Source organism: Panthera tigris, chromosome B3 (assembly GCF_018350195.1).
Source record: "Panthera tigris isolate Pti1 chromosome B3, P.tigris_Pti1_mat1.1, whole genome shotgun sequence".
NCBI classification, from domain to species: domain Eukaryota; kingdom Metazoa; phylum Chordata; class Mammalia; order Carnivora; family Felidae; genus Panthera; species Panthera tigris.
Window position 1 is genome coordinate 121,815,602 of NC_056665.1, and position 26,925 is coordinate 121,842,526.

At 45.4% G+C, this 26,925-nt stretch overlaps 2 protein-coding genes across 5 annotated transcripts in view; one reads left to right on the forward strand and one right to left on the reverse strand.

Annotated features, from left to right (window-relative positions):
- The window catches only part of ADCK1 (aarF domain containing kinase 1), a 149,327-nt gene that overhangs the window by 63,435 nt on the left and 58,967 nt on the right, over window positions 1-26,925 (forward strand). For 3 of the 4 annotated variants that reach the window (XM_042990239.1, XM_007095005.2, XM_042990240.1), the window contains one exon: window positions 17,967-18,170. In XM_042990239.1, the coding sequence (XP_042846173.1) occupies window positions 17,967-18,170 (204 nt within the window). The other variant, XM_042990242.1, reaches the window with a different exon arrangement.
- On the reverse strand, window positions 9,153-9,467 carry LOC102965158 (60S ribosomal protein L36a-like). The gene has a single exon (XM_015543445.2). It carries the CDS (start codon window positions 9,465-9,467, stop codon window positions 9,153-9,155), a length of 315 nt encoding a protein of 104 aa, XP_015398931.1.

The following is a 26,925-nucleotide window of genomic DNA, read 5'->3' on the forward strand; positions in this document are numbered from 1 at the left end:
ATATATGAACAATTAATTTTTCACAATGGTGCAAAGGCAATTCAGTTTAGAAAGATTTTTTTCCAACAAAAGTGCTAGAACTATTAGATATTCTGATGCAGAATTGAACTTTGATCCATACCTCCTACTACATACGAAAACTGATTCCACATAGATCACATACCCAAATGTAAAAACCTAAAAATATAAAAATTCTAGGAGAAAGCATAGAAAAATGGCTGTAGTTTGGGATAGGCAAAGATTTCTTAGGTGTACAATGCCAAAAGTATGATCCGTAAAGGAAAAAGTGGTGAATTTTACTTTATCAAAATGAAAAATGACTTCTTTTTGGAAGATGTTGTTAAGAGAAAGGAGAGACAAGCTACAGACTGAGAGAAAGCATATGCAAATCGTATATCTGATAAAGTACTTATGTGTGGAATATATGAAGAACTCTGTAACTCAGTTATAAAAAAAAAAACAACCAACAAATAACCCAATTAAAAAACAGACGAGATTTGGACAGACATTTGACCAGAGAAGATGTAGAGATGGCAAATAAGCACATGAAAAGATGCTTAACACATGAGTCTTAGGGAAACACAAATTTAAACCATAATGGAATATCATTACACATGTATGAGAATGACCAAAATGAGAAAGACTTCTTACACCGAGCGTTGGGGGATGTCGAGGAGCTCTTCCACACTGGTGGGAATGTAAAATGGCACAACCACTTTAGAAAACAGTTTAATTTCTTAAAAAGTTAAACATATACGTGTCACACAATTTGACCATTACATTTCTAATTTAATGAGAAATGAAAGCATATGTCTGAGCAGAGATTTGTACATGAATGTTTATAGCAGCTTTATTGGTACTCCTAAACTGCAAACAACCCAAATGTGCATCAGCACACGAACGAATAAAGAAGTTTGATACATTCATACAGTAGAATACTACTCAGTAAGAAAAATCAACAATAAATTGTTGATAACATGCAGCAACAAAATGGATCTCAAAAAATTATGTTGAGTGAAAAAGTCTAGACCAAAAAAAAAGTATATGCTGTATGATTTCACTTATATAAAACTCAAGAAAATTCTTGACTACTGAAAGAAAGCAGAGTGGTGGTTGTCTGGAGATGGAAAGTATATAGAGGGATGGGGCTTGACCAAAGGACACTGGGGAGTGATGGATATGCTTACCAGCTTGATTATGATGATAGTTTCATGAATGTATACATATATCAAAAAATATGAGATTGTACATGTGTAGTTTATTATGGGTCAGAATACCTCAGGGAGGCTGTTAAACAATGATAATAACGGATTGTGATCTATTGAAAAAAGCAGACATTCGTGAGTCCAAGTGCACAAAAACAAACAAGATGAATAAATTGAGAATTTGTAAAGAAACGGTTATTTCTAAAATTTGGTAGTGCTTCCTCACATGCTACTTATAAAAATAAGTAGCTTTGAGTGAGGAAGCCAGGTGGATAACTATCTTAAAGAAGTGATGAAAATTAACATTGCCTGTAGGGAGACAAATCAAAATTGTGCACCACTTGATAGGATGTAATGAGAACAGAGCCTTTTATTAAATTATTGGATTTGATTAGCTAATTTTTTTAAAAAGAATTTTTACATCTATGTTCACAATTAACATTGGTCTGTAGCTCCTTCCCACCCCCCTTGTATTTAATGTCTGGTTTTGATATTGGGGCAATGCTGGTCTCATAGAATGAGTTGGGAAGTATTCTGTCTTCAACTTGCTGGAAGAGTTTGAGTGAAATGGTAATATTTCCTGCTTAAATGTTTGGTAGAATTCGACTGTGACACCATCTTGGATAGAAATTTTCTTGTCTGATATAAACATAGGCATTCCAGCTTTATTTTAATTAGTGTTGGCATGATATATCTTTCCCCATCCTTATACATTTAACCTATTGGTATTTTTATATTTAAAGAGCATTTCTTATAGGCAACATATAATCAAGTCTTTCTTTTTTTATCCAAATTGACAATCTCTGGCTTTTAAACTGGGGTGTTTAAACCATTAATATTTAGTGGATTATTGGTATGGTTAGATTTACGTCTTTCATCTTGTTCTCTATTTGTCCTATTTGCTCTTTATTTCTTGTTTTCCCTGCCTTTTAGATTGGATATTTTTTATGGTTCTATTTTATTTCCTTTATTGCTTTTTTTTTATTATTTTAGTGATTGTATCAGTTTACATCATACATTTTTTAATTAAAAATGTGCATTTTTTTAATTAAAATGTTTTTTAATGTTTGTTTATTTTTGAGAGAGAGAGAGAGAGAGAGAGAGAGAGAGACAGTGTGAGTGGAGAAGTGGCAGAGAGAGAGGAAGACACAGAATCCAAAGCAGGCTCCAGGCTCTGAGCTGTCAGCACAGAGCCTGATGTGGGGCTCGAACTCATGAATGCAAGTTTGTGACCTGAGCTAAAGTCGGACGCTCAACTGACTGGGCCACCCAGGCACCCCTACAGCATACATTTTTAATTCTTCACATTCTGCATTCAAGTGATATTATACCACATCACAGAGTATAAAAATCTTATAATAGTATACTATCATTTTTTCTTCCTAGCCTTTTGCTATTGATGTAATACATTATGCTTTTACATATGTTGTAAACTCCACATTACTTTATTATTTTTGTTTAAGCAATTGCTTATCTTTTAAAGAGTTAGAGTATAAGAAAAGATTCTTGTATATTTACCAATGAAGTTACTATTTCTAGCCTCTTTTCCTCCATAGATCCGTATTTCTCTCCTGTATCATTTTCCTTTTACCTGAAGGAATTTATTTAACATTTTTTGCTGTACAGGAAGATGAATTCTCTGAGCTTTTATATATTCCTGAGAGAGTTTTAATATTATCTTTGTTTTTGGTGGGTATAGAATTCTAGAATTCTGGGTTTTCTTTCACTGCTTTCAAATTTTTATTATTATTTTTTAATGTTTATTTTTGAGAGAGAGAGAGAGAGCATGAGGGGAAGGGGCAGAGAGAGAGGGAAACACGGAATCTGAAGCAGGCTCCAGGCTCTGAGCTGTCAGCACAGAGCCCGACGTGGAGCTCCAACTCATGGACTGTGGGATCATGACCTGAGCTGAAGTCAGACGCTTAACTGACTGAGCCACCTAGGCGCCCCTCTTTCACTGCTTTCAGAAATGTTGCTCTACTGGCTTTTGCTTGTATTGTTGCCAGAGAGAAATCTGCTGTCATTCTTATGTTTGTTCCTCTGTCCATAATGTGTCTTTTTCTCTGGATACTTCTAAGAGTGTTCTCTTTGTCACTGATTTTGAACAATTCCATTAGGTGGTTTCCTTCATGTTTCTTATGTTTGGAGCTTTTTGAGATTCTTCGATCTGTTGGTTTATAGTTTTTTTAGAAAATCAAATTTGAAAAAATTTCAGCCATTATTTCTTCATGTATTTTTTTTCCTACCCTCTCCTATATCCTCTCCTTTGGAGACTCCCAACCACGTGTTTACTGGGCTGCTTGAATTTGTCTGATAGATCAATGATGTTCTCTCCATTTAAAAAAAAATTCTTTTTTCTTTGTGTGTGTGTTTTTTTTTTTATAATTTTGTTTTTCAGGGGCACTTGAGCAGCTCAGTTGGCTAAGTGTCTGACTTTTGATTTTGGCTCAGGTCATGATCTCATGGTTCATGAGATCAAGCCCCACGTCGGGCTCTGCGCTGACAGCATGGAGCCTGCTTGGGATTCTCTCTTCCTCTCATGAGTGGAGGAGGGGCAGAGAGTGAGGGAAAGAGAGAATCCCAAGCAGGCTCCATGGTGTCAGTGCAGAGCCTGATGTGGGGCTTGATCTTATGAACTATGAGATCATGACCTAAGCCATAATCAAGAGTTGCATGCTTAAATGATTGAGCCACCCAGGCACCCCTGTGTATTTTGTTTTGAATAGTTTCTACTGCTAGGTCTTCAGGATTACTAATGTTTTTTTCTACCGTGTCTAATCTACAATTAATCTCATCCACACATTTTGTACATCACACATTACAGTTTTATCTCTAGAATTTTCATTTGGATCTCACTCTATTTTTTTTTTTTTAAATATTGTTTTTGTGTCTGCTTAACTTTGGACAAATGAAATGCAGTTACAACTGGTTTTAAGGTCCTTCCCTACTAATGCTAATATAGGTTTCACTTCTGGTTTTTTAAAATTATATTTTATTAACTTTCATTTTTAGTTCTGAGTTTTTTGTGTTTTTGTTTCTTCACTTATTTATTTCAAATTTTTATTTAAATTCTAGTTAGTTAACATACAGTGCAATATTGGCTTCAGAAATAGAATTCAGTGGTTCATCACTTAACATGCAACACCCCAGTGCTCATCAAAACAAGTGCCCTCCTTAATACCCATCACCTATCCATTCCCCACCCACCTCCCTCCATCAACCCTCAGTTTGTTCTCTATCATTAAGAGTCTCTTTTGGTTTGTTTCCTCTCTCTTCTCCCCCACCTTCCCATATGCTCATCTGTTTTGTTTCTTAAATTCCACATATGAGTGAAATCCAATGGTATTTGTTTTTCTCTGACTTATTTCACTTAGCATAATACACTCTAGCTCTATCCATGTCATTGCAAAAGGCAATATTTTATTCTTTTTGATAGTTGAGTAATATTCCATTGTGTATACATATATGCCACATCTTCTTTATCCATTCATCGGTTGATGGACATTGGAGCTCTTTCCATAATTAGGCTATTGCTGATAGTGCTGCTGTAAACATTGGGATGCACGTACCCCTTCAAATCTGTATTTTTGTATCCTTTGGGTAAATACCTGGTAGTGTAATTGCTGGATTATAGGGTAGTTCTATTTTTAACTTTTTGAGGAACATCCATACTGTTTTCCACAGTGGCTGCACCAGTTTGCATTCCCACCAACAGTGCAAGAGGGTTCCCTTTTCTCCACATCCTTGCCAACACCTGTTGTTTCTTGTTTTGTCAATTCTAGCGATTCTCACAGGTGTGAGGTGGTATCTCATTGTGGTTTTAATTTGTATTTCCCTGATGATGAGTGATGTTGAGCATCTTGTCATGTGTCTGTTAGCCATCTGGATGTCTTCTTTGGAAAAATGACTATTCATGTCTTCTGCCCCTTTCTTAACTAGATTATTTGATTTTTGTGTGTTGAGTTTGATGAGTTCTTTATAGATTTTGCATACTAACCCTTTTTCCATAAGTCATTTACAAATATGTTCTCCCATTCTGTAGGCTGCCTTTTTGTTTTGTTGATTATTTCCTTTGCTGTGTAGAAGCTTTCAATCTTGATTAAGTCCCAATAATTCATGTTTGCTTTTGTTTCCCTTGCCTCCAGCAATGTGTCTAGTAGGAAGTTGCTATGGCCAAGGTCAAACCGATTGTTGCCTGTGCCTTTAGGATTTTGATGGTTTCCTGTCTCACATTTAGGTCTTTCATCCATTTTGAATTTATTTTTGTGTATGGTGTAAGAAAGTGGTCCAGTTTCATTCTTCTGCATGTTGCTGTCCAGCTTTCCCAACACCATTTGTTGAAGAGACTGTCTTATGTCCATTGGATAGTCTTTCCTGCTGTGTCAAATATGAGTTGACCATATCGTTGTGGACTCATTTCTGGGTTTCTATTCTGTTCCATTGATCTATGTATCTGTTTTTGTGCTGGTACCATACTATCTTGCTGCCTACAGCTTTGTAATATCATTTGAAGTCTAGAATCATGATGCCTAAAGCTTTGCTTTTTTTCTAAGGATTACTTTGGCCATCTGGGGTCTTTTGTAGTTCCATACAAATTTTAAGATTGTTTGTTCTAGCTGTGGAAAGAATGCTGGTGGTATTTTGATGGGGATTACATTAAATGTGTAGATTGCTTTGGGTAGTATAGACATTTTAACAAGGTTTGTTCTTCTAGTCCATGAGCATGGAATGTTTTTCCCTTCTTTGTGTCCTCTTTAATTTCTGTCCTAAGGGTTTCATAGTTTCCAAAGTTTAGATCTTTTACCTCTTTGGTTAGGTTTGTTCCTAGGTATCTTATGGTTTTTGGTGCAATTGTAAATGGGATTGATTCCCTGATTTCTTTTTCTGCTGCTTCATTATTGGTGTATAGAAATGCAACAGATTTCTGTACATTGATATATCCTGCAACTTTGGTGAATTCATATATTGGTTCTAGCAATTTTTTGGTGGAGTCTTTTGGGTTGAAGACTTCCTTGCCAATTTGAATGCCTTTTAATTCTTTTTGTTGTCTTATTGCTGAGGCTCTGAGATGGTTTTGATTGGTTGGATTTCCTCTCATTTTGTATTTTTCTTCTTTGCATACCTGGCAATTTCTTATTAGGTGCTAGACATTGTTGTACCTTTATATTTTTGGGTGTTAGATGTTTTTGTATTCTTTTTATTTTTTATTTTTTAATGTGTTATTTATTTTTGAGAGAGAAAGAGAGAGAGAGAGAGAGAGAGAGAGAGAGAGAGAGAGAACAAGTGGGGGAGGGGCAGAGAGAGAGAAGGAGACACAGAACCAAAGCAGCCTCCAGGTTCTGAGCTAGCTGTCATCACAGAGCCCAATGTGGGGCTTGAACCCACAAACTGTGAGATCATGACCTGAGAGGAAGTCAGACACTTAATCATCTGAGTTACCCAGGTGCCCTTCGTATTCTTATACTCTTGAGCTTTGTTCTGGGACACACAGTTCAGTTACTTGGAAACAGTTTGATTCTTTTTCAAGCCTTTCTTTTAATATTTGTTGGATGGGAATGGAGCAGTGTTTAGTTTGGGATATTCCCCATTACTGAGGCAAGGCCCTCCTGGGGATTATAACAAGTGCCTCCAGAATTATTGGATTTTCCAATCTGGCTGGTGCAATGGGCCTATATGTGCACTGGGTACTGTTAATCCTAGTCTTTTGGAGTTGCTCTCTCTCGAGGCTCATGTGGTTTTCTCATGTGCATGTGCTGAATATGTGACATGGACCCTCCACACATCTTTTTTTTTTTTTTAAATTTATTTTTATTTTTTTAATTCACATCCAAATTAGTTAGCATATAGTGCAACAATGATTTCAGGACTAGAGTCCTTAATGCGCCTTACCCACTTAGCCCATCCTCCCTCCCACAACCCCTCCAGTAACCCTCTGTTTGTTCTCCATATTTAAGAGTCTCTTATGTTTTGTCCCCCTCCCTGTTTTTATATTATTTCTGCTTCCCTTCCCTTGTGTTCATCTGTTCTGTGTCTTAAAGTCCTCATATGAGTGAAGTCATATGATATTTGTCTTTCTCTGACTAATTTTACTTAGCATAATACTCTCTAGTTCCATCCACATAGTTGCAAATGGCAAGATTTCATTCTTTTTGGTTGCCGAGTAATACTCCATTGTATGTATATATACCACATCTTCTTTATCCATTCATCCATCGATGGACATTTGGGCTCTTTCCATACTTTGGCTATCGTTGATAGTGCTGCTATAAACATTGGGGTGCATGTGTCCCTTTGAAACAGCATACCTGTATCCCTTGGATAAATTCCTAGTAGTGCAATTGCTGGGTCTTAGGGTAGTTCTATTTTAAATTTTTTGAGGAACCTCCATATTGTTTTCCAGAGTAGCTGCACCAGTTTGCATTCCCAGCAGCAGTGCAAAAGAGATCCTCTTTCTCTGCATCCTTGTCAACATCTGTTGTTGCCTGAGTTGTTAATCTTAGCCATTCTTACAGGTGTGAGATGGTATCTCATTGTAGTTTTGATTTGTATTTCCTGGATGATGAGTGATGCTGAGCATTTTTTCATGTGTCGGTTCGCCATCTGAATGTCTTCTTTGGAGAAGTGTCTATTCATGTCTTTTGCCCATTTCTTTACTGGGTTATTTATTTTTTGGTTGTTGAGTTTAATAAGTTCTTTATAGATTTTGGATACTAACCCTTTATCTTACACATCATTTGCAAATATCTTCTCCCATTCCATCGGTTGCCTTTTAGTTTTGCTGATTGTTTCCTTCACTGTGCAGAAGCTTTTTATTTTGATGAGGTTCCAATAGTTCATTTTTGCTTTTGTTTCCCTTGCCTCCAGAGATGTGTTGAGTAAGAAGTTGCTGTGGCCAAGGTCAAAGAGGTTTTTGCCTGCTTTCTTCTCGAGGATTTTGATGGCCCTCCACACATCTTTAGGGCTCCTTCTTTGTATAGCTCTCTCCTCCCCAGGACTCTGTCCTGTGAACCCTAGTTGCTTTGGCCTTCCTGAACTCTCAGCTCCATCTCCTCAACTTAGGGAGTTCTCTGGGCACCTCTTGGGTTCCCTTTCCTGATGCTGGGCCTGGAAACTTTTAATGCAGTGAACTGGGACAATCGTAGAGTTCACCTTGTTTGTTTCCCATTGCTCAGGAATCACTGTCCTTCGCTGCCTGGTATCCCATGCCTTAACAGCCATTGTTTTGTAAATCTGAATAAAAAATCAGCTGGACTTTTATATTTGTAGAAGATGTTGAAGGAGGGATGATTAAAAAAAAATTCTTCCCCATTATGGATGTAATACATAGGAGTTATAAGAAATTTGGAAAATACAGAAAAACCTATGAAGAAGAAAAATACTTTTGTAATCTCACAGCCTAGAGATACTACTGTTTACATTTTATTTTTTATTTTTAAAAATTTTTTTATGTTTATTTATTTTTGAGAGAGAGAAAGAGTGTGATCAGGGGAGGGGAAAAAAAAGAGGGAGACACAGAGTCCAAAGCAGGCTTCCAGGCTCTGAGCTGTCAGCACAGAGCCCGACACGGGGCTCGAACCCATGAGCTGTGAGATCATGACCTGAGGCGTGAGATCATGACCTGAGCCGAAGTCGGAGGCTTAACTGACTGAGCCACTCAGGTGCCCCTACTGTTTACATTTTATTATGTTTCCTTTGGGTCTTGAATTTTTGACTAGAACAATTTATCAAAAATCTTTGTTTTGTTTTGGGGTCTTTTACTTACTCTTTCATGATTCTCTCTTTTTTCCTATGTTGGTGGGGCATGTCTGTGTGTCTGTCTCTTTCCTCTTTGTGTCACAAACATGTATAGTCAACCCCAGTAAAGATACTGCCCAGTTTTTTTTTTTTTTGAACATAACCTCAAGATTTTATTGTCTTCATAATGTAACAAAATATGAGGCTTAGAAACTAGATCACTTGGCCCTTTCTCTTCTTATCTCCTCCCAGTTCAAAATGCTTGCATCTCTTAATAGCCAGCATTCTCTTAAATCTGCAGTTGGGCTCAACACATTCAAGCCTCAGCACAATCTTCTTTGTAGTTTCAGCCTTTTTCTGGAAAATCGGCTTAGTCTGCCCACCATAGCCATTCTGCTTCCTGTCATAACACCGCTCTCCCTGGGCATAAAGAGAATCTTTGCCTTTCTTGTACTGTGTCACTTTGTGGGGTTGGTGCTTGCCACACTTATTGCAGAAAGTCCGGTGGGTTTTAGGAATGTTCACCATGGCTGTGAGAAGGCTGTAGGCACAGAAAGATACTGCCCAGTTCTGATGAGGAGCCTTGTTGATTCAGTCTGACTTTGGTACCTTCCTGCTGAGTTTGGAGGCCCAAGCCCCTGCTCTTGGGTGTTTAGACATGAGTCAAGAATTGCCCTCTTTGGGCCTTTGTTCCCTCCCTCCCAATCAATAATTAATCAGTACTGAGTTGATCTTATTAGCTATTCACTTTCAAAACTCTAAACCAAGCTGGCTAATAACAATGCTTTTAATTAATATGAGGCAGATTAAAACTCATTACAGCAAGGTTATTGGTAATGAGATAATCATAAGGCAAGTTATTGAGCTGGGAGTGAAAATGAAGTTGGAGGAGGGGCAGGGAGACCACGCCAGCTGTTCCTGCCATTATTTTGGGAGGGACAGAAGGGGGAATGTCAGGCCTCTGCAGTGAGGACATGCTGCAGCTACACCCCCAACCAGCCAGAGAAACCAGGTGCTTGGTTAAGGCAGCACTTGGGTCAGTGAGCTGATAGGTGGTCGGTGTTAGTAGAGGAAGTAGGGTCTTGGGGCAGAGAAAGTTAAGTCAGTGTTGAGAATAACGCTGTATCGCTGTTTGCATTTCTTGTGTACGGATGCTCTGCCATTTAGATGACAGAGCATGAAATTAGCTATTGTTTCTATTAGATTGTGGTCTAGACTTGTTGGTCTGAACAAAAAATAGGGAGTTTGGATGGGCCCGGAGTGTTCTTTTTTATTTTTATTTTCAATTTCATTTTTCTAGGAATGGTGGTTTCCACTCCCCCCACCATCTTTTTTGATTAATATATTGAGCAGTGACTGTGTGCTGAGCCCTGTACTAAAACTCTTTTTTATTAATTACTTCATATGACCATCACAGTGACAGTCACCATTTTTCTCCTCCTTTTACTGATGAGGAAACTGAGGCCCCAAAGTTAATTAACTTGTCCAAGGTTATAGGGCAGGTAAGTCTCAAAGTAGGATTTAAACTCAGGTGTTTTTGATTCCAAAGCCATTGCTATTAATCATGTTTTATGACTCCCATCTTGTTGTGTTCAAGGCCGTCTGCAGTTTTCATTGGCCTTTTAAATGTATACGCTTGAGGGGTGCCTGGGTGGCTCGGTCGGTTGAGCATCCGACTTCGGCTCAGGTCATGATCTCACGGTCCATGAGTTCAAGCCCCACGTCAGGCTCTGTGCTGACAGCTCAGAGCCTGGAGCCTGTTTCAGATTCTGTGTCTCCCTCTCTCTCTGCCCCTCCCCTGTTCATGCTCTGTCTCTCTCTGTCTCAAAAATAAATAAACGTTAAAAAAAAAAAAATAAATGTATACGCTTGATTCAACTTCCATGGCCGCCCCGGTGCCAGCCAGGTGTTCTCATACCTGGGAGTTACTGGGCAACTACCTTTATTGCCTGCCATCGATGATTCTAGTGTCATGGTGCATGGCCACCTCTTGGTCTGCATGGTGAACTCCTTGCCCACGAAGACCCTCCCCACAATGCTTGCATTCCCACTGTGCGAGCACGTGGAGAAATTCAGTTCATGCCTGCCTCCAGCACATGCTTGAACACACCACCATTTCATCCTTTACTGACTCTAGGACCTTGGGAATGTTACTGAACCTCTCTGAGATCATTTTGTCATCTTTAAAGACACATATTAAGATCTATTTTATGGATATATGGGGCAGATTTAAAAACAATATCAACCACGTATATTTCAGCATTTACTGTAGGCCGGGAATAGTACGTAGACCAAGGCACTAAATAAATGATTATTTATTATAGTTGTTACTGATTTATAATCCTGAGCTGTCCAGTATGGTAGCCATTAGCCACATGTGATTATTTAAATTAATTAATTAATAATTAATGAGTGAGAGGGAGCAAGTGAGCAAGGGGCAGAGAGAGAGAGAATCCCAAGAGGAGCAGAGAGGGAAAGAGAGAGAGAGAGAGAGAGAGAGAGAGAGAGAGAGAGAGAGAGAGAGAGAGAAAAGCAGGGCTCACCTGAAGCGGGGCTTAAACTCATGAATGTGAGATCATGACCTGAGCCAATGTCAGATGTCTAATGACTGAGCCACCCAGCTGCCCTGATTTAAATTTAAATACTTTAAAATTAAGGATGCCTAGGTGGCTAGGTTGGTTGAGCGTCTGACTCTTGATTTTTGGCCCAGGTCATGATCCCAAGGTCATGGGATCTAGCCCTGCATTGGTCTTTGTGCTGAGTGTGGAGCCTGCTGGGGGTTCTCTCTCCCTCTCCCTCTCTCCCTCTCCCTCTCTCCCTCTCCCTCTCTCTCTGTCTCTCTCTCTCTCCCCCCCTCCCTCTCTCCCTCTGCCCCTCTCCGTTGCTTGTGCTTTTTCTCTCTCTAAACATTAAAAAAAAATGGAGAATTCAGTTCCTCAGTCACAGTAGCCACATGTCAAGCGGCCAGCAGCCACTGGTAGCTGCTAGTGGCCACTGTGTTATTGGATAGTGCAGATGTAGAACATTTCTGCCATTGCAGCGACTTCTGTTGTACAGTACTAGTGTAAACTAACTTTTGTCGTCCTTCCTGCTGCCTATGCCTATGTAGGTGCATGCTTGAAGATGTGTAGAATGAAGGAGTAGATTCAGGGGAATGCAGAGATCCGAGATTCCAGGAGCTTTGCCTTTTCATTGAGCACGCTCCTTGTTGGGGGAAAGGTTCCTGGGTGGTAGAAACCATGGGATCCCTGTGGATGGTCCCTGCTGCCAGCAGGTACTGCCCCTTAAGGTATCAGATTAAGGAAGTAAATGCTGAAAGGGGGGTTTTTACTAAGCTAGTAGTTTCTTGAAATTTTGAATGGGACCCACCTTCTGATCCCAAAGGACAGTGAAGCCCTAGGAGCTGGAGCTGAAAAGGGACCCCGGAGATCAGAGGCCCTACTCTATTCTTCAGCATTTGTGTCTTTTGGCCTTAAAAGAATGTAAGTTTTTGGTGAGTGGCAATGTTCTTCGTGTGTGTGTGTGTGTGTGTGTGTGTGTGTGTGTATTTAGAAGCTGGTTGAAGGTGACTTTGGAGCTTCTTTAGTTGAAATGTGGGTGCCATTTGCAGTAGATGCTGACTCAGCTTCATGGATGGCGGTTTTGTGAGTATATAACCCATAGTTGTCATTAATCTACATTTATGGCACATGGACAGCTTGCCCATAGGGCAAGAGCGTATAGGGACACTCATGGTCTCTGCCCCCGTGGCTGTGTGCCGAGTAGCTGGTGAGTTGGGGACTGACTAGCTTTCCTGGGCTTGTGTGACCAGAGAGGGCTCCCCATATTGCCCAGTGTCTTGAAGGTGACCATTACTTTGTGCCAAGAGGTATCCTGGGTTCAAGCCACAGGTGAGGGGCAGTAGGCTGATGCTTTCCTTCTTTTTTTCTAAGTTTATTTATTTTGAGAGAGAGAGAGAGAGTGAGCATATATAAGTGAGCATGGGAGGAACGGAGAGAGGAGAGAGAGAATCCTAAGCAGGCTCCATGCTGTCAGCGTGGAGCCGTACACGAGGCTTGATCTCATGAACTGAACCGTGAGATCATGAGCCAAAATCAAGAGTCAGACTCTTAAGTGTCTGAGCCATCCAGGCGCCCCTAGAATATTACTGAGGGCTGCCAGCAGCAGAGACAAATGCAGATGTGAATCCAGTCTAAAGAAAACGAAGTTAGGTCTTCAACAACACACATACATGCATGCAGATATGTAGTCCTGTATTGCTCTCTTTATCTGAAGTGCCCTTTTTATCCTAATTTATTCAAATTTGATTTCAAGGACTAATCCTGTGTATCCACCAGGGACCATTCACACCAGTAATCTCTCTGGGGAAGACTTTTTAAAAAGTTTTTTACATTTCTGGTATCTTTATTTCACATTGATTATTGTGTAAGTAAATTGTATAACACACACTGTATTAAAAAGTTTAGAATGGAATCCACCCTATTTTTTGACTATTTTTGAAGTTTTTATTTAAATTCTAATTAGTTAACATACAGTGTAATATTAGTTTCAGGTGTACAGTATAGTGATTCAACACTTTCATATGTCACCCAGTGGTCGTCACAATAAGTGCCCTCCTTAATCCCCATCATCTATTTCACTTATCTCCCACCCCCTCCCCCATCTCCCCTCTGGTAGCCATCAGTTTGTTTTCTGTAGTTAAGAGTCTGTTTCTTGATTTCTCTCTCTCTTTTCCCCCCTTTGCTTCTTTGCTTTGTTTCTTAAATTCTACTTGTGCGTGAAATCATATGGTATGTCTTCTCTGACTTACTTCATTTAGCATAATATACTCTAGTTCCATCCACGCCATTGCAAATGGCAAGATTTCATTCTTTTTGATGGCTGAGTAATATTCTATTGTGTGTGTGTATGTATATATCTATCTCTCTGTATATGTATACATACATACACGTACGTATATACACCATTGTGTATGTGTCTATATATGTATATTTATGTATATATATATATATTTATCTGTATATCATATCTCCTTTACACATTCATTAGTCTATGGACACTTGGGCTGTTTCCATAGTCTGGCTATTGTAGATAATGCTGTTTTAAACATCAGGGTGCATGTATCCCTCTGAATTAGTATTTTTGTATTCTTTGAGTAAATACCTACTAGTATGATCGCTACATTGTAGGGTAGTTCTATTTTTAACTTTGAGGAACCTCCATACTGTTTTCCACAGTGGCTTCACCAGTTTGCATTCCCACCAACAGTGCAAGAGGGTTGAGTGGGGAAAACTTAATAGAAAAGATGATTAATTAGGAAAAGTAAAAGGTAGTTAACTCGAGGAGTGAAAAAAGATTCTAAGGGTACAGAAGTAGTAAACATATAAAGCAGCTGTTCCCTCTGGGGCTGAAGGGTAGTGAATAAGGACAGAACTCAGCTGAGGGCCTCCCACCTGCAGGGCTGAGATGGAGGTCTGCCCAGTGGTGAGGAGACATGGTGGAAGGCAGGGTCCGTGGGAGCAGCCTCCTGGGTGACAGTGAAATTTGTAGGAGTGTGGCCCAGAGCTAATGTATAGGAACCCTCTGCTAGCTGGTCAGAACAATTGGCTGGAGGGTGTGGGCTTGAGCTGGGCCATAAGAGGGGCCTGCCAGTTATGGGAAAATTTAGTGAGGCGGGTCTGGTCTGGGAGGGCCACTGAAGGGGGCACCCTCAAGCCACTGGCCTGCCGGCTGCTGAGCTAAAATGCCACACTGGCTCTGGTAATGGGGCCTCCTTGCTCTTCTGTGGCCTCAGTGTCCCTCCAGAGTCCCCTAATAACAAACCATCTGATAAAGGAGAAATGACAGGATGCAGCCCCAGGATCACAGTGCAGGGTGGAGAAGGATGGATTTGGAGTCTGGAGGCCATAGTTCTGAGCAGCACACACCCACTGCCCTCCTGTGAGCCAAGCCTTTGCTCTAATTCCGGTCCTCCCGTTTCTTGCATCTAAGCTCCTGCGGTTCTCAGTGTGATCCTGTTGTGGCAAGTCATTCTCTGTGCACGAATGGCTCCATCACATCTTCCCATGTGCTGGAGGGCACGGGACTGGCCTGCTGTAAGTCCCAGTGAACACAGTGGTTGATGCCTTTCCTGGGCAGGGAGGGGAAAGTGGGATGTGGCCTCACCCCACCTTCTAGTCCTCTGCTTCCATGTGGCCTTGACCCCAGAGCAGCTTTGATGTAGGGGCTGAGCCTGCCTCCTTGGGGGAGAGGGTGGCCGGGTGCCGGGACAGCCTAGCCGGGAGTGTCCGGTTGGATGTGGGCTCCGGCCGTACCGTATCTTAGGACTAGTGGATTGTGGATGCCTATGTGTTGCGTCTTATTCTGCCAGTGATTTTGATCTCTCTTCTTCTGGGTTGGAATTTGGGGAATGATTGTTCACACTAGCCTGGACCTTTGTACCATGAAGAAATGCCCAGTTCCATGGTTGACCACAGTTTGCCTTCTTTCTCACTTCCTCAAAACCAGGGCTTGAGCATGGCCTTGGCCAGCCATAGCATTGATTTACTGCCCATGTGCCACTGGCCAGCTGAGTCCCCAGTTCCAAATTCTTTTTTTTTTTAATTTTTTTTAATGTTTTTATTTATTTTTGAGACAGAGAGAGGCAGAGCATGAGCAGGGGAGGGGCAGAGAGAGAGGGAGACACAGAATCTGAAGCAGGCTCCAGGCTCCGAGCTGTCAGCACAGAGCCCGATGCGGGGCTTGAACTCACCAGCTGTCAAGATCATGTCAGATCACGACCTGAGCCGAAGTCGGACGCTCAACCGACTGAGCCACCCAGGCGCCCCCAGTTCCAAATTCTTAAAGAGAATCCACCCCATTCCCACGATCCTTTGATCCATCTAAAAGCTTTCTCTCCTCTTAATCCTTAGGGTTAATTTCCTTTTTCCTGTGCCCTCCCGGCAGGGTAAAAAAGACTTTGTGGCCCAGCTTGGACCAGGTGTCCATGTCAAGGCTGGCATACTCTGTGTAGGGGGATGGAGTCATGTGTATATAGGGTTCCCCAAGGGTTCATTGGGGTGGGAGGTAGAGGTGTCCAGTGGAGCCAGTAGTGGGTGCCCACAAGGGTCTGGGCACAGCCCGCAGTGCCTGGAGTCTGGGGCATCTGTTGTGCTGTGGTGAAACAGGGCAGATGGGCTCCTGGGCTGCCAGGACAAGGGTGTTCTCTTCTTAATTTCTAAAGTAACAGTTTTATGTGCGATGCACTTGGCAACTAACTATATAGGATCTTTAACTGTTTGTTCCATCATTGTTGCCAAAAGTTATTTAACTCCTCAGGTGGTTTATTGCCTCCAATATGTGCTTAATTATGTCGGCATCTTCCATAACACTCAAGAGAGTGTAAGTCTGTGTAGATGTTTACTCCCTCTTTGTTGATTGCATGGGTGGAAGAGGTTCCCAGAGGGCACTGGGCTCCCTTACCTTCTGTGTGTGCCCACAGCCCTATCCTGCCACAGAAGCTGTAGCTCCAGGAAGACAGGACCTCACAGTTCCAGGACCTTCAGCTGAGCTGGGGTGATGACTGGGGACACATAGCCCAGTGTGTCCCCAACGGGGGCCACCCCCCAGCTCTGGAAGGACAGCGGGCATCAGGCTGAAGGCTGCCCTGTCCTAGGAGACCAGCCCAGCTGCCTGCTCCATGCACCTGACACTTCCCAGTAAAACTTTTCTTCCAGTTAAGAGGAGGCTAGGGTTGCCTGGGTGGCTTAGTCTGTTACATGTCTGACTCTTGGTTTCTGCCCAGGTCATGATCTCATAGTTTGTGAGATTGGGCCCCATGTTGGGCTCTGTGCTGACAGCATGGAGCCTGCTTATGATTTTCTTTCTCCCTCTCTTCTCTGCCCCTCCCCTCCTATGCTCTCTCTCTCTCTCTCTCAAAATAAAAAAAAATTAAGAAAAAAAGGAGACCCCTGCTAAAGTTTGAGTTAAAAGAGCCCTAGGTTTAGCATGTTTTCTAGACTTTCCTTTGACATTTATTAGCTACAGTAGCTATTTCTGTATAAGCACAACATCTGAGTTTCTTATTTCTATCATTTATTTATTGTTTATTTCTTAATATTTTTTTAAAGTTTATTTTCGAGAGCAAGAGACAGAGTGTGAGCAGGCGAGGGGCGGAGAGAGAGGGAGACACAGAAACAGAAGCAGGCTGCAGGTTCTGAGCTGTCAGCACGGAGCCCGATGTGGGCTTGCAAGATCATGACCTGAGTCGAAGTTGCACGCTTAACTGACTGAGCCACCCAGGTGCCCCAAAGTTTATTTTTGAGAAAGAGAGAGAGCGAGAGAAAGAGCAAGCACCCAAAAGTGGAGGAGGGGCAGAGAGAGAGAGAATCTCAAGTGAGCTCCACACTGTCAGTGTAGAGCCCAACTCAGGGCTCAATCTCACGAGATCATAACCTGAGCCAAAATCAAGAGTCAGATGCTTAACCGGCTGAACTACTCAGGCACCCCTGAGTTTCTTATTTTTAAATATACCAATACCTGACTCCCTGAGCTGCCGTAAGGATTAAAAGAAAGAATGCGTATGAGCATGTTTTAGAAATTGTAGACCTCCAAACAGATAGTATTATTGGTATGTCTGAGGGTTGGGTGGCAAACATACAACTCAGTGTATCCACAAATGAATCATCAGTAGATTAGATTTGCTTAAAAGCCTTGAACAACTGCTCTGGTTCCTGGGCCAGGTAAGTTTTGATGGAGAAAAGACCAGAAGCATGGGCACATCGGGCCCTATGAAGAGTCCAGCCTCAGTCAGTATGAGGTCAGAATTGCTGGCCCTAGGTACTGAGACCAAAGGAGAGCATTGAGGCAGAAGGTGAATGAAGGGTGTGTGTGTGTGTGTGTGTGTGTGTGTGTGTGTGTGTGTGTGTTTGTGTGTACGTACTCTCGGAGCGAATCAGGCTCTTCAACCAGTGGGGGCAGGAAAGGGAAAGAATGTCCAATGGGCAGTGTGCACTCACACCTCTCTGTTCCTGGCCCATCTCCCTGCAGGTGCACCTCCGTTCTGCCAGGCGTCTCTGCGAGCTCTGCTGTGCCAACCGGGGCACTTTCATCAAGGTGGGCCAGCACCTGGGCGCTCTGGACTACCTGCTGCCTGAGGAGTATACCAGCACGCTGAAGGTGCTGCACAGCCAGGCTCCACAGAGCAGCATGCAAGAGGTCCGCCGGGTCATCCGTGAGGACCTGGGCAAAGAGGTAGCTGCCCGTGCCGGGAGCGATGGGTGCTGGGATGGGATGCTTCTAAGGCTCTGGCAGAGCTGTCCCTGCTGGCTGCTGGGGCTTCACCCCTGGAATGGAAACATACTTCGTGGCAACTTTCAGCAGTGAAATCGAAGGGGTGAGAAGGAACCTCAGTGGCCCTCAGTGAAAAAGATGGTTGAACCGTATGAAATAGTTGATGTGTGATTGTTTTTGCCCTGCAATGTAATGGGATTCATATGGCGCAACCTAATCATATCTATCAGTTATGGAGGGTTTACTGTGTGTGGATGGCAGTGCTGTGTTCCCTGCATTATCTCACCTGATCCTCGCAGTAGTGTTAGGTACCTACCTGTCATTAACCCCATTTTGCAGATGAGGGATAAAAGCTTGGGTGGTGGAGATTAAGTGGAGGGTAAACCCGATTTAGGGCTAGAGTCAGGAGCAAGCCCACAAGCTAGGAGGAGCAAGGTTAGGATGGAGATACCCCAGGCAGAGGGGACCAGATTGGCATGGCACAGGCCTGTGCATGGCTTTGCTTCTTGCCAAGGCTGTTGGCCTCCTGCTTCCTATAGCACGAGATTCACCCCCCAATTAAAACTAAATAAATCACTGTAATAACAGTGTGAAGTGCATCATTGCTGGCATGTGGCAGCTCGTGGGGGCGGATGCAAGGGAGGGAAGGCATCAGATTAACCCTTCTAGGCCGGCTTGTCTGTGGAGGGCTGGAGTGGGAAGCAAGAGCGGGTCAGTGGCCCCCTGTAAGCCAGGGTAGAGCGAGACGAGAAGTTTGGGGTGTCAGCAGTCACGATGGGCCCACACAGCTGGCCAAAGGATGTATGGGGTTAAAAGATTTTGTCTGCATCTTCAGGGCCTCTTCTCTAGGCCTCCCTGGCCATGTGGTCCTGAGCATGGTGGCCTGAGGCTCCTGCCCCACAGGTTGTCTTGAGCCCTCTGAATAGGGCAGGCTAATGTCAAGGTCACGGTTCTGAGGGGGCGTCCTTCACAGCTGGGAAGCTCGGCAACCTCTGCTTTCTTACCCCAGCCCCCACAGACGCACAATTGAAGTCTTTCCTCCCCCTCTTCCTCCTCCTCCTCCCTCCTGGGAAGATGGCATTTGTTCCCTGGTGACACACTTTCTCATTCTGTGGGTGGAGGGAGGGGAAAGGGGCTATGTGGGAACAGGGTAGGTGGGTGTGGGGGTGTGAGGGCGGGGAAAGTCACTCACTTTGCACTTCCCTCCTCCTCCCGCCTCTTCCACGACACTTCTTGGGGAGCAGCTCTCCCCACCAGGAAGATATCCGAGTGGACCCCACCGACTGTGGCCCTGGGACCTCAGTAGAAAGCTTTGTTTCGTCCCCAGTTTCAAGAACGTGGTTAAAGGAAGCCAAGTCTGTCCTGTATCCCCATTTGCTGTCTGGGTTCGAGTTCTTGGATGGGCTTCGAAGACACCTGGAGCTCAAAGACTACATAGCTGCCCCTAAATCTCAGACCGAAGTGCAGGGGGGTGGCCAGAGTGTTCTGGCTGTGCTGGTTCATTGTATCTACCCTTCCCATCAGCAAAGGCCTTACAGGGTCACTAGTGTCCTTACACCAGTCCATGCCCTCTCCCAGGCAGATGGGGCTGATCCTGAGGGGTCCCCCAGCAGGGTGTGGGAGATGAGCATGAACTTGCAGTTCTTCTGGACCCTGTGATTTACATGTGATTCTGGAGCAGTGCATAATCTCTGCACTGCAGCCGGTGCCATCAGTGTGGAGGGGAGAGCGAATAAAGGGGCACTGTCCTGGCGTAGGGATGTGTGGGGTGGGGATGGGACCACAGAGCTAAGGGAGGGGCGTGTGAGTGATAGGACGAGGCCTTGGATCTTCTGATTACCAGACCAGTGCTTTGTCTCCTACAACAGAGCTTCTGTCTGGCAGAAATCTTTCAGAAATGTTTTTTGTGTCTGTGTCTTAGAAGTTTCTCAGCTAGTATTACCAGAAAGAAACTTGCTTTTTCCCTTTTATTTTGAATGTTAGGCCTAAGTCCTGCAGGACACGTTCTGGGAAGCAGTTGGAAGCCCGAACTCTAGGAGGTGGCATCATTTCTGGTGTCTCCAAAGTCACTTGGGTCTGGAGTGGGTTGGGAATGGTCTCAACCTTGGTCTCCTAACTGCCCTTGGGACTGTAGGTCTAGGTGCAGTGCTGACGTTGGCCAGCAGATGGCGCTGGAGCTTGAGCGTCAGGGAAAGGTACCCTTTTCAGCAGAGGGGAACCCTGACAGGTGGCTGAGACTTGGGTTCCTTATTCTCCTGGGCATGATTCATGCAGAGGAAGGAGCCCAGGCTGACACCTTTGCACCCTGAACAAGCTGTTGACTTCTCTGGTCCCCAGGAGTTCTTTCCTTCCTGCTGAAGGACCTGGCAGGGTTCTGACCACCAACCCATCCTTACACATTTCTCTTCTGGGCTAGGACTCCTCAGATGCCCCCTGCAGTCACTAACAGCCTGCAGTTCTGTGTTTAGACACCTTTTCCTTCATTTTCCCTTCCTTCTCTCTCTCTTTGTTGCCCAAACAGCTGGTATTTAGTGAAGAAAGCACAGTTCTAGAAACTTTGGATGCAGCTAGGTTCTTTCCTAGCTCTAAAATTCTATGAGAGACTGAAGGAAATGAGGTCAGCTGCCAGAGTGATGCACAGAAATACCTTTGTTAGGGGCACCGCTTGTACTGGTGTTGGGGGATTGGGGTCTGGCTTGTGCACTCTGACATGTGTTTCATTAGTCTTTTACCCCTGAGCTCCACATGGTAGGGATCTAGACTCGTACTTGTTTTATAATTTCCCATAGTACCTGGGGAGAAAGGCTGTCATAGGAGATGGGCATTCTTGATGGACCATCTGACCAGAGCGGCCACTGGAACGTGGAAGAGAACCGCTGTGTATCAGGTGGGGGAATGCATACCTCATTGTTTCTTACGAACCTACAGGAACAGGTGGAAGGTGATGTTCTTGTCTTGCTTTGCTCAAGGTGTAAGCAAAAGTTCAGGGAAGAGATAAAATAGCTCTTCCCCCAGGAACCTCCATCATTTATCAAGCTTGGTTGGGGTGCAGAGAGAAGGTGCTCTTGGCATGAGGACCAGCAGAAGCAGAAGTGGAAGTCAGGGAAGTGAGGCAGGAGACCGTCTGGCCTGTGTGAGGGGCTCCTGGTGGTGGGGGTGCTGAGTGGGGGCAGTGCAGAGACTGGACAGAGACTGCAGCAGGGGCTTCCATGGAGGCCTCAGGGCTGGGGGAGGGGATGATGGGCGTGGATGGTGAGTAGCAAAGCCTGGGATGACCCCTGTCATTACTGCATGCCTGCATGCGGGATCTCTGCTGGTGCATGGAGAACTGTGTGAGCAGCAGTAAAAGGCCCCCCCTCCGGGCATCCCTTCCTTCAGGTGGCAGCTCTGCCAGGGCTGGATTTCATTCTTCTGTTAGTCTATCTTCACCAGAGAAACAGAGCCAAGAGGGTGTGTGTGTGTGTGTGTGTGTGTGTGTGTGTGTGTGTGTGTAAGTAAAGAGAGATTGATTAGTTGGAAGGAATTGGCTTATGCGATTTGGAGGCTGGCAAGTCCTGCATCTTTGGAGGGGGTGTCCATCTGGAGACCCAAGAAGAGCTGATATTGCAGTTTGAGTCCAAAGGCCATCTGCTGGCAGAACTTTTGGTGCCCCAGGCAGTCAGTCTTATGCTATTCAGGCCTTCAGCTGATTAGATGAGGCCCACCCACATTAGGGAGGGCAGTCTGCTTTGTTCAAAGTCTACTAATTTAAATGTGAATCTCATTCAAAAGCGTCCTTATGAAAATATTAGAATAAAGTTTGCCCAAATGTCTGGGCACCATGGCTCAGCCAAGTTGACACACAAAATTAACCCCCCTGGTTCCCACGTGGCCCTCAGTCAGGACCAAACATTTCTACCCTTGGTCTTGCCTTCATATGACAGTCAAGCTTCCTATTGAGTCTTGAAGGTGGGCTGGAGCTAAACTGCTTGCTGGTTTATTGCCTGTGTGACCTTGGACATGTTACTTATCTTCTCTGTCTCTTATTTTCCTCATTTGTAAAATGGGGATAACAACAGTACATGCCTGTGGGGATTACATGAATTAATGGATGTGGAACATGTAGAGCATGCCCGGCAGAGAGCAAATGGCCAGCAAATATTAGCGATGATTTCTGTGTTACGCTGGATGCTTTATATGTGTGAGAACCGAGATTCTGAGAGATTAAATGGCAGCGTTGGGTCTTTAACCAGGTTTTCTGATGCTGGTACAGTTCTCTGTCCCAGATACTATTTTGCTAGTAGAATCCTTCTTTCTCTTCCGTGATCAACACCTGGTGTTCCACCTGTTGGTCAGCCCCTTCCCTTCCACTGTTAGAAATGTCCCACAGGCTGCCTTGGGAGCCTGTCTCCTGGGTTTCTTGAGCACTGCCCCGTGACCCCCAATCTGGGGGCTGCTGGAAGCTCAGCCAGGCAGTTTCAACCGTTGCAGTGTCCTGAGGCCATCAGTAGCATCTATGTTTTGCTCTTGGTCCCTAAAGCTGACACAATGGGCGTGGGAATAGCCACAGGTGCCCAGGGTCAGGAGTTGGTGGCTGTGCTGTGCTCCTCCTTGCAGGATGGCAGCTGGCTCTGCTTCTCATGTCCTGGAGGAGCTGGGTGTGGGCAGATGCAGGGACAAACACGCCCTAGGTTGGACTGGGGCAAGGGACATGGGCAGAGGGGCCAGAGGAGCCGATTCTACCTGGGGTACCCGTGGCTGGCAGAAAACTCCCCCCCCCCCCCCCCACCTTCTCCCTGTCCTTCTTTTACTTGCTCACAAATATTTACTGAGCACACCTCTGGGCCACGTGCTGTGTCAGCCCCCGGGCGTCCCCGCTCTCTGCAGCTCTCGCCACTGTTCTTGCACATTGCCAAAGATCCGCCTGAGGCCAGCTCACCCTGATTCACCACCCCTGGCTGCCCCACTGGCCTGGAGCTGAGGGCCACCTTGAGGGCTTCAGCTGTCTCTTGGCCCTCAGCACAACCTTTGTTTGTTCCGGCGTCTGGTTTCTTTGTCTCCCCAGACGATCCCCAAGACGGCTGCTGTGTAAGCATTCTGGGAGTGGAACAGAAGGAGCTGATGGCCACAAAGCTGCGTGTGGGGAGGACTGGGGGGCGAGGGGGAGAGAGTCACCTCCTCCAGACTTCCCAGCAGCTCTCAATAAAAAATACATTTATATTGAAAACATAATGAAGAATAAAAAAAACATTTTCCCCCCAATAATGCTGAACATCAAAAGGAGATTTTTATCAATTATGAGAGAGAGATTTTGGCCATAAAATGGTAATTTAACGAGTAGGAGATGGATGGCGGGAAGCATTAGTGTCAGCCGGGACGGATGGTGTGCCATCAGTCACTGAGGGAGAGACCGAGGTGGCTGCCGTGGCGGTGGCTCCTCTTCCCCAGGCCTCCTGGCCCCGGCCTCCTCGCTGAGTGCTGCCCTACCTCTGCCCCGAGAGGCTCCTCCCTGGGACCCCGCTCCATCTCCAAGGCACCTTCGGCCCATTGTTGGACAGCTTCTGCATGGCTCTTCCACAGCCAGTGGAATGGAGCCCCCAGAGAGCAGGTCAGGAGCTGCTCCCCGCTTTCTTTCCAGCCTCATGGCCTGCTCCCGTCTTCACACGGCTACGCCCTGGCCACACGCTGTGGGGGTTCACTCCATGCACTCTGGGTCTGTCCTCTCTCATCCCCTTCTTAAGTCACCAGGCTCTTTCTCATCCTCTGAGCTCGGGGTCTGACAACAACAACATACACATGCACACACACACACCCTGAGTGCTTGCCAGGGGCAGGCACTGCCTCAGAAATTCCACACACATCAATTTACTTCTCACCAAGACCCTCTGAGAGACGTACTGTTATTACTTATTTTACAGATGGGAAACTGAGGTACAGTTTCCAGTGAAATTGTACCTTGGCCTCCTCACATACCCCCTGAGTACTTTCCGTCCCCTGTCGCAGCTCTTATGCAGTTATTTGTTGCATTCAGGTGGGCTGCTTTCCCATCTTGAACCTCCCATGGGGCCTAGTGTGGACTCTGCACATAGTAGGTGTTAGTAAGTGTGGTTGAGTTGAATTGCAGAACTACTTGGAGTCCCCCTGTCCCCTTGCAGCCTTCGGTGGCTTCCTCAGCCAGGTTGGACTGTGAATCCAGAGCACTTGACTTGTGTCTGGTCATTTCAGTGCTGGGTTTATGTTCTTGGGGTGGGTGGTCTCCTCCCACTCATCCTGGGGTCCTCTCAGAGCACTGTCCAGTGCCTGGCACAGCAAAGGTGCTCAGTAATGGGTTGTTACCTGCACTGAGACACTCTGTCTGACGCGGGATGTCATGGCATGGCGTTATGGGTCCTAGAGTCCTCAGGGTGGTCAGCTCTGCTCCTGCCTCGGTCTCACTTCCATAGCCCCCTGGGACGTACCCATGGGAGCCTGTGGAGGGCTGTGTGAGGGCGTGTCTGGGGCTATCTAAACTACGGGGTGAAGGCAAGGGCAGGGTCTGGCTTCCGGAAGGAACAAAAGGGTCATTTCTGAGGCAGTATGGCCTCATAGTTAATAAAATAGGCTTTGGAGGCAGGGGGCCTTGCAAAAATCCTAAATGCTACCAGACTTTAACTGTGTCGTTAGTTCTTTCTGAGTCTAGTTCCCTTGTCTGTAAACCGGGATAAGAGAACCTGCTCACTAATAGGGTCATGACAGGGCTTGAGAACTATAGCCCATCTGGGGGGCGGGGCCTGGTGCACAGTAAATCCTGCAGCTGTTAGCTCTGGTTGTCACCTGCAGAGCAGTTGTGAGGACAAAATGAAGCAGGGAGACTGGGACCCCCAGATTATATCCAGCACCCCACTGGGGTTGACAAACACTGACTCGTTTGGCCTTCATTGTTCAGTGGCAAAGCGCCTTAGATGAAGGTTACCCAAGGGAGTAACTAACTCCCGGGTTGTAACGGTTTAGAAGTCACCTCATCCAACCCTCGTGTTTCAATGGTGAGGAAACGGGCTCAGAGCAGGAAGTCACTGGCCCAGAGTGGCACAACTGGGTGGCGGGAGAAGCGAGACTTGAACCCAGGCCTCCTGACTCCTGATCCAGTGCTCGTCCTCCTGGACTGTTCGTTCTGTTCAGGGCTGGGAGCATACTGTCTGGAAGTGAGACGGCCAACTCTCAGAGATGAGGCTGGTCTTGCTGGCAAGGCAACGTGGAGGGGCTCAAGTGGCTTTCACCTCCTTGGGACCTTGGAGTCTCCTGTGGACTTTAGGAAGCTCTATTTTCATAAGTTGATCCATCATAGTAAGAGGATTCTAGGGTATTCTTTGTATCCTTCAGCCAGCTTTCCCGCTGACGGTGGTTGGGATGGTCATATCCGCGTACTCACTGTTCCCCTTCAATCTGCAGACCATGCTTGTGGCACGTCCCCCTCTTTGGGGTCTAACCTGCAGGGTGGTGCCCAGACCCAGACCCTCCACTTAGCTGCTGTGTTGGGCTGTTTGCTGGAGAAACTGCCTCAGCTTATGGTGCCCCGTTCACAGACTCGGGAAGGTTGGGGCCCACCACTGACTGCTTTGCTCGCTCAGAAAATACAGACTTGTTGAGCAGCTGATAGGTACTTACCTCTCTGCCAATGCTGTGGGGGATCTAGAATATGTCAAAGCCACGTTCCACCCTCCCTCTCTCCCAAAGCTGGGCAGACAGAACAATTCACAGAGGAAGTAATTAGAGAACAATTAAGCACTCAGCTGTGGGGCTGATGCAGGGAAAGTTCAGGGGGAAGTTCAGAAGAGGGTTCTTGGGGGAGGTGGCCCTCGGAGGATGAGTGAGATTGGCAGAGGGAAAGGATGGGGCCATTCGAGGGTGGTGAGTTCTGAGCACAGCTCCAGGTGCCCAAGCATAGAGAGCAGCAGGGCGGGATGGCAGGCCCTTTGGGTGGGGGTGTGTTAGATTACGAGTGCTGCTGTAACAGAGCACCGCAGACTGCTGGCTTAAACAACAGGAATCCGTAGTCTCAGTTCTGCTGGGCAGGAGTCTGAGACCCAGGTGTTGGCAGGGTTGGCTCAATCTGAGGCTGCGAGGGGCAGTCTGTTCCAGGCCTTTCCTCCAGCCTCTGGTGGTTTGCTGGCTATCTTTGTCATTCTTTGCTTGGAGAAGTACCACCCTGATCTCTGCCTTTATGCTCGCCTAGTGTTCTTCCTGTGTGTGCGTGTCTGTTTCTGTGTCCAAATTGCCCCCTTCATAAGGACACAGTCATATTGGATTAGGGACCCCCCCCCACACCAATGCCAGTGTGACCTCATATTAACTAATTACATCTGTGATGACACTATATCCAAATAAGGTCACATTCTGGAGGTTAACTCCTGGAGGTGATGGCTTTATCATAGGAATAGTTGGAGGCCGCAGATCAAGCTGTCATAGATGGAGGCATTAGTGCTTTTGTGGTCACGAGGATCAGAACCCCAACTTGAACGAGCCGAGGCAAGAGGGCAGACTTAGTGTGTCCTGTACCCATGGTTTAGGAAGGGACGGGGTTGAGTGGGGCCTTTGGGGTGCTCTTCCACTCCTCTCTGTCGCTCATATTCTCATGTTCATCCTGCTGGTCAACTTCGCTTACAGTTGGTTTCCTCCATGACTCACTTGCTGCCTTTGGCGTCTCTCAACCTCACCTCTTCCTAGGTTTGCCCCTAGCAGGGACTCCCCACTCCACAAC